A 13,854-nucleotide genomic window follows, 5' to 3' on the forward strand; every position below is an offset into this window, starting at 1 on the left:
TAAAGCGGATGCTCCGCCTCCCCCTTGTTTCCGTTTCATCTTTGCAGTCACGTCAGTTTGATCTACTGTAAATCAAATTAGTCAAAGCATATATAGCTTGCTGCTTAGCAGAAATGAAAATTCTGAAATATATTTTAAAATATTTTGTTGTGAACGGAAACGGCGAACATATGACAGTTTTGGGGGGTGTAAGACTCTACAGTATATACAGTAGCATTCAGAGATTGTGTTATAGATGTCCGGCTACACGATACTACCCACCCACTGAAAGCACCAAGTTGTAATTGCTAAATAATGCCATACAAGGGCTGATATCTGCTATAATTTATGCCATTATTATGATTGAATCTACAATCTATGCCATTATTATGATTGAATCCACAAGCTTATTGATCATGTATGTTTTATTATCCTTTAAGAAAGCATTTACTGGAGTTTCCAGTTTTTTTTTTTTTTCATGTTCACATTTTCCTAGCTGCTTCCATCATGCTGATCGGAAATTTCACGTCTTTAAAAGCTGCAATTCTTAACTATTCGAACGCGGGTCTCCGTTCATGAAAGCCGGAAACCCCGCTTGACCTGGGGGAGATACCGTGCTTATGAGCTTCAGGCAGTACTAACTTGTCAACCTGTACTGTAGGTGTCCTACCCACTGCAGATGTAACTGCTAGTTTTATTGTATTGACATACTCTCACATACAGATGCACTAGTTATATTGTATTAACATACTCTCACATACAGATGCACTAGTTATATTGTATTAACATACTCTACCATACAGATGTACTAGTTATATTGTATTAACATACTCTATACCTTACAAATGCAGTAGTTATATTGTTAACATCTACCATACAAATTGGTTAAAATAACATTTTATTCATTAAAATAAGTTTTGGATTGCAGCTTCAAATGTGAAGTTTCACTGCACACTTGTCAAATACAGTACAATGCGGCCCAAACCGGAGGAAGCCAGCGCAGTACATACCGGGGGCCCACTGCACATACACAAACAAACACAACCTCCCGACCTCGCCTGGCCATTACTCAAGCATAAAACATGAGATAACATTTTCTTTCATTAAACTCGAGGGGGGGGGAAAGTCAAGTCATTACAGGAACCAAGTAACAGAATAAAGATAAGATACAAGTCGGGCAGCGGCGTCAGCACAAGTTTAACAAACAGGAAGAAAACTGCCTTGTACAATAAATACAGTGTGGAATTAATATATTCCATGTACTGTATACACATACACAAACAAGGAGTTAGGAGTTAAATGAACACTCAGGAGTTATACTGTGTAGATACATATACAATAGAAGGGAGAGAGATTCAGCAGCAGGAAATCGTCCCTGTCGGGTAGAAACCTTGTATGTCCAAAACTGTTTTTAAACCTTTTTTACTATTATTTAAAAAAACCTTTTGAAATAGTGACAATATCCGATCTACAAGTTCACGCATTGTGGCACGTTGTGATCTTATAGATCTGCTATTTTCAATATTTTTGTGCGACACTATTGTACAGTGATAAACATGGCTTGACTTGACAAACTTTAAATGGAAAAGGTGAAATTTCAGAGCTGGGTACAATATAAAAAGATATATTTGAGTGTGCAGTGAGTGCGTGCAATATTCTGCTTGCTTACGTATCACAATATGGCTGAGTGAGTGTACCATTTTATTTGGATATACTGTAGGTGAGGTGTGCATGTAAGAGTGTACGGTGCAAACAGTGTGGATTTGGCTATTAAACGTGTTCTATCTGGTTCTAACCATGGTTATTATAGTTTAGAAGTTTTCATTCCATTTAATTTGTATTTCACATTGAAGTGTTTTCAATTTCATTTTGCTTTAATTCATTTTAAAGTGGGTGTGCTAGTTCAGTTTTTATTTTCTGAAAAGGCTGGGTTTCAGTTTAGTTTTTATTAGTTTTAGTTTTTGGTTCTAATAGGGGGTAGTCAGGGGCAAGCTCAATATTGGATACTGACAAAGACTAAAAATAAGGCCATTTTCCCTATGATTTGTTGTACATTTTTGTTAGGTTTGTAAACACAATACAGTTTCCTTCCTTCCTTCCTGGTTGTAATGGTTCTAGGGGCACCATGGACCCTCAGAAGATGCTGCTTTCATGGGAGCAGGGCAGCCCCGTCATGGAGGGAGGCTCCGCCACGGACACTGACACTACAAGCCTGGAGGACCAAGGTCTCACACACACACACACATACACGCACACGCGCACACACACACACGCACGCACGCACGCACGCACACACACACACACACACACACACACACACACACACACACACACACACACACACACACACACACACACACACACACACACACACACACACACACACACACACACACACACACACACACACACATGCACAGGCAATTTTATCACTCTAACTTTAGACAACAGTCCTAATGAATCCCAGATAAAGTTCACTTCCCTGTATGAGAGCAGTTATAGATTTGAACATCATTTAAACAAGCATGACAATCTATCATCCCTAGCTAATAAGATTTTCTTTTTATAATTCATTCAGATTTCACTATCGGTTACATCTGTTAGCTCGCTAGCAGTGTTAATTTTGATAGATTTAGTTTTAGTCATAGTCTTTGGAATACATTTTAATTTAGTTTTAGTCATCTGAAATGTTTTAGTCTGGTTTTAGTCGACTAAACATACAGTTGAAATATTTAGTTGACTAAAATGTATTTTGGCATGCCGTGATGCTCACAATGCGACACGTTGTGAGCTTGTAGATCGGCTATTTTCGGATTGCGAAACCCCCACACAACCCAGCATAAAATTACGTGTCTTAGTTTTACTGGATCTCTTCTCCACTAGTCCCTCCCTAACCTTTTTGTCTAGGTTTTATTTGTTGACAAAATTGTCAATATAAATATATTTAGTCAGTTTTAGTCATTATACTGTAGCTTAGTTATTATTTAGTTTTCATCAGTGAAAAAAGGTAGTCAACAGAAATAATTTACTGCTTAATAACACTGCTTGGTAGCTAACTTGGATTATTTATAGCATTAATCCTATTTATTTTCATTTTCTTTTTTATTTGGGAGCGACAGCATGTATTAAGCAAGGGTTAATTGACGGGTAGCTGGTCATTATTGAAAATGAAAGTCCGACAGGGTGATTATGCACCGACGCGATAGCAGAGATGCATAATCACCCTGAAGGGCATTCATTTTCAATAATGACCAGCTACCCGTCAATTATCCCGCTTATTACACGGCTACTTAATAGATACATTAATAAATTGACCCAAAAGTAACAACAAAACAAAGTATTTTCTTGCTTACGGCAATGAAAGTATTCCGTAAGTGTTGGGCTGGGTGGACACGGTCGGCTCGGAAAACAATTGAAAGTATTCCATAAAGTAACCCGAAGACTTGCCCCAAAATAGGCTCGCCCCCATTCTATAATACTCCCGTATTTGCCTATAATCCAGCCGGATTTTCCCCAGGGCGACTGTGTTTTGGGGCGAGCATTTTGGTATTCTTGCCGTTGATGCCGTTGTTGCCGTTGTTGCCGTTGTTGCGCTAAGGTTGCCTCGGTAAACAAGGAAGTGTAGCGAAAAACATTCTAATAGATTATTTTTAATTGACTAAATCAATTAGTCTGATTAACCCCATAACCCTGTTTTATACTTAATTGTACAATGATGCCGTACAAAAGAAGTTAAATATTTTCACTTAAAAAAAAAATCATTCATTCATTGTCAATGAAATAATCGTGATTTTGATTTGCAGTCATATCACCCAGTCCTATTAGAGGTTAATATGGCTGATAATGTACAACTGTCTGCTGGGAATGTTGATTTCTCAAAGCACCATTTTACTGTTTATTGTTTACTTTAAACAGCTCACATTCTTTAGGCTGAATACGCATGATGTATGACTACCATGTAGGCTAACATAAAGCACAGGGAGCATTAATACACACTACAAGAGGAGGCCTGAGGGCTCGCCCCAGGGCTTGTTGGGGATTCATTAGAATGCTAAGCACGTACACGCGCTGCCACAGATTTCACCCCAAAAAAAATAGAACAGGAGGTGAGAGGCTATTGTTAATACAGGAAGTAGAGCAACTAGCACTATGCCAGGGTTAAGACCTTCATTGCCTGTGTGTTCACTCCAGGAGCACTGTTTTGCAAATAATGTAATGGAACCATAGACATGTTGTGTTTATTGTGTTGTCGTTGTATTTATTCAGAATCAGTCACATCACAGTTTACATGTGTAATGCAGTGGGTGCACGATCCATCGTTTTCTAGTATTCCGTTAGAAGAGAGAGGACAGAGTTAGAGCAGAGGGAAATAAATAGAAAGCAGGTTAAATAGAACAAATACAGATAGATAGATGGATAGATAGATACCTTTATTGATCCTGAGGGGGAATTTTAGGAGTTGCAGAGTTACAGGTACAGAGTAAGGAAAGTACTGTTGTATACAGCAATACAAGGCAAGAAAAACAAGAAGCACCGTCAATACTGAACAACAGTATATAATAGTATATACCTACAGTATACAACTGTCCTGCACTTTGCAGAAAAACAACAACACAAGGTTACAGTGTCTCACCGTATCCCGCCCCAAAACAAATAAAGTGTCCATTACAATCAGTGCAATGACAATCGAATAAAGTGTATACATATACAGATATTGTGTGTGAATCAGGTTTACACATGATATTTTGAACATTAGCATCATACGGTATGCAGGTGTGTACTGTACATGCTGTTTAGATGTTATTGTTTAGATTTAGGTAGGTAGGTACTGTATTCATCCCTAAGGGGAAATTAAGGTGTTTACAGCAGCCCTCGTTAACAGACAAGAAAAAAAAACGTCAATAAAAAACGTTAGAATAAAACCATCTAAAATAGGCATCTAAGAATAGTCAACCTACAGTATTGAAAGACAGACCAAACACTACTAAAGAGTCCAGTGGCTTGATTTCAACATTCCCCATCCTAATCAGTTTGATCAAGCCGACCAGAGGAGTTGTATGTACAGTCTTATTGCAGCAGGCAGAAAAGATCTCCTATAGCGCTCCTTCTCGCATTATATTTTTGTATCTTCCCAGTTTTTTGTATCTTCTCTGTTTTCTCTTTCTTTGCTTCTAAGTCCATGGTGAAACCAAAAGTCAAGTTTCCACATGGGTAGACAAGAAGGTTTATGTCGTATTCTTTGGGTTGTTGTCATCAGCAGACACAGCCAGCGTGAGCAGCTTCAGCATCCCATCTGTACCCACCAAACGGATCGCCTTCCTCTTCGATTCAACCCTCACTGCCTTCCTCATGATGGGAAACCTGTCTCCGGTGAGTGACCGAACATTGACACATGCACGCATGCAGACACACACATGGGCATATATGGGCATATTGGTCGAATCGGTGGTTCTGGACAACCAGATCTCCATATATGCCTGCCTATATATGGCCATATCGGTCGGATTGACGGTTCTGAACAAGCGCCTATCCGACCGACCTACCGATGCTGGGCACGGCAGTCCCCTGGGTTGTTAGCGACGTGTGCGCTGAGTTTGAAGTCGGTCAGTCAGATGGTTCTCGAGATACGTGATAACTACTGACGCACACACGGCATAGACGGACAGAGGCTTCGCACATTTATAGTAGGATATTGTGGGGAGCTTTTGGTTCCTAAAAGCACATTTTTAGTACCCCCCCCACACACACACAAAGGAGGAGAAGTGAGGACAGAGGGATCGATCAGGTTCGACTTGAGAGCACTCCTCACTTACTGAAGTGTCATTTTGACGCGACATCAATTACTTACTTACACATCAAGATCACTAGTAATGGATCGTATAATTTGTTATTGCTGTTGATCTTATTGATTTCATGTTGTATTAAATACTGTATTTTCTCTCTAAAGTTATAGCTGCTCTAATTAATGAGTTTTATTCATTTCCTTCCACAGTACATGATGGATAATGAAAATATAATATAAAATATGCTTTGGAATTTAATTGTTTGACACGCATACTCCCATAGGTCCACCCATGCACAACAACAAACTGCAGGACTGTGTACTGTAAATAAAGATGAATCAAACCATTATTGAAGGTGTATTTCACATGCTCAAATGTTTATAATGAGGGTGCAATTTGTGAAAAAGAACAGGAATACAGGGGGGGGGGGGTTATTCAGAAAAATAAAGTCATGAACATATCTGTAGTAGTTTGTACGACAAGTACAAAGCAACTACAAATAACAACTGCTGAATGAATGAAATAATACATTATGAAAAGTTTTATAGCACGTTTTAGTAACTCTTCCAAATGGCTCGAGGCAGAAAAAAATCTGAATTTGGCTATATAATAGACGTGTGTGTTCGTCTGCACATGCGTGTATGTCGGTCATGAGACAGAATCACTTCAGTCGCCAAGTTCAATTACAAAACGGCCAGTCATTGTTGTTTGGAGTTACTGACTTTGTTGTGTCTCTTTGCCTTTCAGAACCTGAAGAGCCACGCTGTCACCATGTTTGAGGTGGGCAAGCTGTCAGACGAGACGCTGGACAGCTTCCTGGCCGAGCTGGAGAAGGTGAGACCCTGAGCAGCAAACCCCACATTAATCTAATGGCTCCCTTTTTAATGACAATGTCTGTCTGGCACAGGGCTGGACAATGTCATAGCATAGATACTGTTTGAATGACTATACTGTTAATATCGTCACTGTCGGGGGGAAACCTTGTACTGTATGTCCAAATTAAGTTTTACTTTTCAGGAAATGGAAAAATAAAGAAGAAGCTGTGTTCCAGTGGATCCAATGTAGTTATCATTGAGTCACTAAAGCTATTTTGGGCTTGTCATTATAGATGGAAATGATCAGAAATAGCTAAAATAGCAGACATGTGGAAAAAAAATAGTATTGAGCTATCATGTTAATGTTATTTTACTCTCATGTTATCCACAAATCTGATTTAACCACATAAAGACATTATAAAAACATTGCAGGTACATTATTTTATTGAGTCGTGTCTTTAAAGATACGCATCCATCGAAATCGCCCAGAGAAAATGTGACAAAAATGTAGACATATTTAATAAATGATGTCTGGTCCATTAATATTGTCATTATCACCTAGCTGCAGACTAATGCTTACAGGCATTATTAAATATCATGCCATGCCAGCTAAAGGTGGCAAAGCAATGTGTTTATTAGGATTATATCCGTGCCGGAAGAAAATATGTGGCCATACACGATAAATACTCACACAGGCACCTGGGTATGTTTACACCCAAGCAGTTTTAATGTTAAATGTGATTTGAAAATATTGAAGTAAGAAATTCAATATTGCAACCTCGTTCTTATGGCCATTGTAGTGGAAAGGTGTCTTCATCGATTAAACCATTTTCAACCTGGCGTCCCTACTTTGGGCATGTCATAGGCAGAAATGTGTCTGAAATTTTAAAAGTAATATTAAGAAAGATTTTTTTTTTTTTTTACTGATCAGATCTACAAGCTCATAATGCGTCACATATGCCATTTTCCAATGGAGGGAGAATGCTTTCGTCCGTGTGGCTCCTACACTGTCAGTGGTACTATCAGATATGACAAACACTTCTGGATATATATATACCTGTATTTGGATCTTTTTATTTGTCTTATTTAACCTGTTTTCTATATCTTCCCTTTGCTCTCACTCTACCTCTATCCTCTCTCTTCTCATGGAATACTACAAAACGATGTGATGTGACAAATAAAACTGATTCTGATCGCTATTCGTCATACGAAGGAAGTGTATTGGGGTTTAAGTGGTAGGTTACGGTATACCTTTTATTAGAGGAAATTTCAGCTTCACCCAGCTGATGGCTGCTCAGATGGTCATGATGAGCTCCAACAACCCTAACAGCTGTTATGGGTTAAGTATCTTGCTCAGGGACACTTCGTGCGACACATACAGTATGCGGGCCGGAGGGCCAACTGGTGACCTTCTGATTACCAGATGGCCTCCCATAGCACTAGGCTACGGCCGAAAACTAAAAAAGACATTTTTAGCTGTAAATAATGATGAAAACACATTAACTGCAAGTATCGATTATTTTCTTAGCGATTGTTCTATCGATTACTTTTTCGATGAATCGAATGACCGAGAAGTACGTTTTTTTGTCAACTCAATTAGCAGATATACAAGCTCACAGTGTGTCACTTCGTGCAGCTTGTCTGCTATTTTTGAACATTTTGGAAAAATCTTGAAAGTGTGAGAACTACTGATTTAGACGGCATTTTTGTTGAATCGGCCTCAGGTCTTAATGGGTTAAACTTCGTCACACAACGGCATGCAAAATATTGAAAATAGCAAATCTACACGCTTTCAGCGCTTGATGTGTATTTAAGCTGAGGGATCGAGGGCCATTTGATGCCAATGTGCAAGTCTCTTCTTCTTTTGCTGCAGCAAAATACAAGTCTTTTATGATTTGAAATCCGATCTGTGTCTTTGCCTTGTGTCTCTATTGATTGAGTTTCATCTTAAAGAGCACAAGACATTTTCAGAATTCTGTTTCAAGTTAACTCTTGAGACTGAAGTGTTGTGTATCTACAACACTTCAGTCTCAAAAGTTGTCAGTCTCAAAATCATGTTCAGCCAAACTCCTACCTCCCTCCTTGTTCTCAACCTCACTCCTGGTTCACTGTGGTTCTCAGGTGGAGAGCACGGCAGAGGGCGAAGCCCAGCGGTACTTTGACCACGCTCTGACCCTGAAAAACACCATCCTCTTCCTGCGCTACAACAAGGAGCTCACCCAGGACCAAGGACCAGACATCCCCAATATAGGTACAGCTCCATGCAACACATACCGCACCACACTACAATACCCACAGCGGCAGCGGTAGCCTAAAGCAGTGGTTCTCAAAGTGGGGTCCGGGGACCGCCAGGGGTCCTTGTGGTGGTTCCAGGGTGTCCCCAGCAAAAGTAGTTAATGTATAATCACAATCATTTTAACCACTTTATCCATTTACAACTTGGCAATTCAAAAATAGCAGATATACAAGCTCACAGTGAGTCACTTCGTGCCGCTTGTAGACATGCGAGCTTGGACATTTTAGAAATGTCTTTTTTTTAAAGGTACGTGATATTTTTGGGTTAAAACAAAAAGTATTTTGTTAAAAGGTTAAAACACTATATTCTGATAGTAATCATTGCTATAGAGTGTTTGTTCAGTAACAGGAGTCTCCCCGTCTCTCCAGCTCTTTAATAAACAGAAAATACATTTTCTGATAGGTGTCAAAATCTCAGCCAATCAGGAGAAAGTACCCATTTTTAAGCTTCATTTTTATAGTGTTCCAGTTCCAATTTTGCCTGCTCATTTCTTAGTGTCATCACTTCCAATTTCACTTGTTTAATCTGTATCCTGATTGAGTTCTCTATCCTAATTGGATAAAATTGGAAATGAAACTGAAACTGAAACGAAAATGCATTTTCTGTTTTATAAAGAGCTGGAGAGACATGGAGACTCCTTATATGGACAGGACACTCTATAGTAACAAGCACTATCAGAACATAGACCCATTTTGCAATTATTTGAATAATTGCAAATCACTTACCCTACCTTTAACATTTAGCATTTTTTAACACAAACCTTCTCTTCTGGGGGTCCCTGGCGCAAAACATTTTCAGATGTGGGTCAGCGGGCAAATATATATCAATTTGGGGGTCCTTGACACGAGAAAGTTTGATAACCACTGGCCTAGAGGTTGGAGGAATGTGCTTGTTACCGGAAGGTTCCGGGTTTGATTTCCCGGGACCTGCAGGAATAATCTGTGTGGAAAAGTGAATGGCCAACACTCAACCCTCCCCCCAACACCGCTGCAGTGCCCTTGAGCAAGGCACTGAACCCCCGACTGCTCCGTTGGAGCTGTTCAGTGACCAACAGCATAAGATTGTGGTTGTACTGGTCAGCTCCCAGGTTTTCATGTGTGTATGTCTGTGTATGTCTGTGTGCAGGGCGTTGCTGAAAATGAGCATTTGGGCTCAGAAACTTTCCCTGGGTAAATAAAGGACAAAGAAACACCCACAGTGTTGGACTCTACTCCAATACTAGAGTCGCAGTAAAGATACTGCTGGTCAAATATTACTCAACTACAAGTTAAAGTTGCTCAGTCAAATGTGTATTTGTGTTAAAGTACTGGAGTACTTGCTTTAATAATAATCAAAAGTAATGGAGTGAAACAAACCCTTAAGTAAAGTACAGATGCTCCAAAAATGTACAGTACTCGAGTAAATGCACTTACTGGACTTACTGTCCACCAATGTACACCCAGCAAACGTACCGAGATCAGTTAGGACAGTGATTTGTTCGAAGGGAGCCTGGAGGAATTACCGTTAGCCTTGGCTAGCCAGTTAGCATTTTGTGAACCTCGATCAAATCATTTTCTATAGTTGTGGTCTGTCAGTGACACATCCTATACCCTGTTAGACGCTGTATACTATAGAAACACTAAATAAGTGATCACACGCAGAGCGGGAGGTGACAGACAGTTGGCTTGTTAACGCTGGCAAAAGAAAATCAACACCATACTATATCAAATCAGAAGGTACTTTATTTCAGGGATGTTTTTGAAAAATATTATAGGTTCCTGCTCTACTATATACATACGTATACCTATCTAACCCATTTAGACCTGGACTGCCTATTTGTAGTTATACCTTTCAATCCGGGAAAGCGTCTGAGTCATTTTAGATGTTGCCACGTACTGTATAGGCCTATAGCAACATTACTTTTTTTAAACATTTTTTTTTAAATAAAAAAATAATTTATCAGAAAACGTATCCACAAGTTTCCTAGGGAGTTGTGGGCATCACTTCCTGTCGATTTGATCCCTGATTCCAATATCAAATCGACAGGAAGTGATGCCCACAACGCCCTAGGAAACTTGTGGATAGGTCAGGATTTAGAAGGCGTTTTTTAAATTGGCCTCATGGGTTTAAATGGGCTAGTTGGCTCCAGCCTCTGTCCACTCTCTCAACTCCCTGTCTGAAGACCCAGGTTTTTGTGTGTTCTCTCACTCTATCCTTTGTCTTTTTCGTAAATAAATGTATTCTTTTCATCTGACCCGGCATCGTGTACCAGCCTATGTTGCATCTTTTGAGCCAGTCATAACAGGGAATAAGGGAACTGAGTACAGGCTTGTGTATAGATAGACCTAGCTCACGTCATCTTCACGCAGGTGGCCTCGATGAGTCATCAATGGACGATGTAGAACACAAAGACACACACACACACACACACACACACACACACGCACACGCGCACACACACACATACACACACACACACACACACACACACACACACACACACACACAAGCAAAACCGTAACTGCCGTTTTGCGTAATGACCCCCTCCATTAAAAGGACAGCCATTCGTGTATGTGCCACAACATTGCCACACTGTTTTTTGTCACGATTTCTACATAGATGGGTCCACAGTATCCATTGATTACTAATTATACATCGCAGTTATGCCAAATGTATGATCAGTCGTAAAAGAAAGTACAAAGGTCAGATTATGCTTTGCATAACGTGTGTCAAACGAAGCGTCGCACTACATGTCTCACCACCTTCTAAGTTTTGAGCATTCATACATTCTGTGACTCACCGACAGCGTCGCCACAAAATGCATACAAGGAAGTGTATGTAGTCTCGTGAATCTTCGAGGTAACGGAGCTTAGTTTGTCCAATACCATACCAATCAGAGTATGCAACATTTGGGGTCATGCCTATGTTCCCTCAGCCCTATGTTCCCTCAGCCCTATGTTCCCTCAATCCCTAACAATTTTATTTTATCCAAATTAGTCCCTATGTTCCCTCAGCCCTATGTTCCCTCAACCCTATGTTCCCTCATCCCAAATTAGACCCTATGTTCCCTCAGCCCTATGTTCCCTCATCCCAAATTAGACCCTATGTTCCCTCAGCCCTATGTTCCCTCATCCCAAATTAGACCCTATCTTCCCTCAGCCCTAATGTGCTGTTGGGGTCACCTGTTGGGTTCCCCCGGGCTCCCCAAGGTATCCCCCAAAGGTATAAGACTATATATAGATATATTATTAGTAAGTTATAAGTTATAAGACTTCATAAACTTCTCTTTACACCGATGATGATGGTGACCACAACATTAAATTGTGGCTACGTGGTGCAGCTCTGACGGCCTGCTGCTCCGAAAGCCCACCAGTATGACAGCCGTCCCTGGGCGCGGAGGTGGACCGGGGACCCCCGGGGGTCCCTGGCTCCGGAGGCTTAACTCGACCGGTGTGTCGGTGGGGTCAGGCCTCTCCAGCCAGGGACCCCCGGGGGGGCCTCGACCCAGCCCAGGGAGCCCCGAACCTGGGTACTCGCTCCAGTCCGGGGGGACCCCTGCCTCCGGGGTACACCCGGCTCTCCAGGCGGTCCCGTGGACCCACTCTTAAGCACCCCTCAGCGAGCGTTAAGTGAAGTGACAGACCGCGGCCCAAGCACCGCGGGGACCTGGTGGTACAAACCAGAATAGTCGCCCCTGGGACTATTCTGAACTTAGCGCGTCGGGCCCGGCTCACCGGCCGGTCCCGCGTACCCACGCTTAAGCACCCCTCGGCGGGCGATAAGTTGGGGGGGGGGGTCCCGCGGCCTACAGACCGCAGGTACCTGGTGGTACAAGCGGTGCCGCAATAGTTATCACGCCCATTAGCAGGGTCTTGTTTCCTCGCTGAAGATTGTCTTCTTCCCTCTATGGTCTGAGCTGATTTCATTTCTCTTGGCTATGGTTTCGCTAGGTAGCTGGTAGGGACAGTGGGAATCTCGTTCGATTAACTCGGGCGCAGCCACTGCTGAGTTGCGGGACAACCGCGGCGCCGGGCACAACCCACATAGATATGTAGCTGCTCGCAGGTTCATGTCAAGTTCGCCCGCCCCCAACCCCATCAAGGTAACTTGCCTTGTGGGTCTACAATCGGGAACTTTGGTTTACTCAACTCCTGCGTGCGCCACCTATGTTGTCTACACCCATATCAGTTACTGTCCCGGCGTGGTCACTTGGCAGTGACTGCATGCCCAACTCAGACGAGTCTGCAGCGCCCTTTAAGACAAGCATATGCTACTGGCAGGATCAACCAGGTAGGCCTCCTGTTCCGCCACGGAGACAGGAGGCCGGGGCCTCTCTGCACGTGGTCCCTCCGCGCCTGGTCGGCAGCGTCCGCCGAGCAACCAGAGGTGCACCAGAGGTGCACTAGAGGTGCCAGCGGGGCCCTTGCAAGAGCTAGGGTTACGATTGCCAATCGGTCAGAATCAATTGTGGGTTCCACGGCCCTTGCAGGCGGCTTTGTTCCCGGAACACAGTGCTTTGACTAGAGTGGCCACCGTGGCCGACGGCGGGCCCTGCATTCGGGCAGGCCTGCCATCCGTCCCGAGCATCCGCACGCCGGATCAACATATCCGGTCTGGGAAAAGTTGCCGATTGTACCGGGAGAGAATTTCAAAAGAGGGGGCCATGGTGGACCCCAGATCCTCCTGGGCTCTCCGAGGACCTCCAGGGCGCCCGTCCGCCCGGCCGTGCCCGAGCGGAGGCCTCTGTCTTCCCATAAGCCCGATGGCCACCGTGGCCTCCAATTTCGTGGCTCTTTCCCCCCTGTCGGGGAGGGGGGGAAGGGACCCATGGCCATCGCCACTCGGCCCACCCGGGCCGCCCCAGACGGAGCCTCGCGTCGGGCATCGCCACGGCCAAGCTCCACAGGTACGTTCTAGAGCGAGTGGGCGTCCCGACCGGGAGACTTTTTCACAGGAGGGAGGCAGGGACGAGCGGGACGCCTCTGGGCCACGGGGAGGGGAC

General features: G+C 42.9%; 1 protein-coding gene across 4 annotated transcripts in view; it reads left to right on the forward strand.

The window, feature by feature from the left end:
* fam91a1 (family with sequence similarity 91 member A1) overlaps window positions 1-13,854 on the forward strand; it is a 60,203-nt gene that overhangs the window by 20,336 nt on the left and 26,013 nt on the right. For 2 of the 4 annotated variants that reach the window (XM_084079905.1, XM_084079907.1), the window contains exons 12-15: window positions 2,098-2,204; window positions 5,237-5,349; window positions 6,510-6,596; window positions 8,699-8,828. In XM_084079905.1, coding sequence (XP_083936031.1) covers window positions 2,098-2,204; window positions 5,237-5,349; window positions 6,510-6,596; window positions 8,699-8,828 — 437 coding nt within the window. The remainder of the gene's footprint in view (window positions 1-2,097; window positions 2,205-5,236; window positions 5,350-6,509; window positions 6,597-8,698; window positions 8,829-13,854) is intronic. The other 2 variants (XM_084079906.1, XM_084079908.1) reach the window with 1 other exon arrangement.

The sequence above is a fragment of the Gymnoscopelus microlampas genome (genome assembly GCF_963454915.1).
Source record: "Gymnoscopelus microlampas genome assembly, chromosome: 15".
In the NCBI taxonomy this organism is placed as follows: domain Eukaryota; kingdom Metazoa; phylum Chordata; class Actinopteri; order Myctophiformes; family Myctophidae; genus Gymnoscopelus; species Gymnoscopelus microlampas.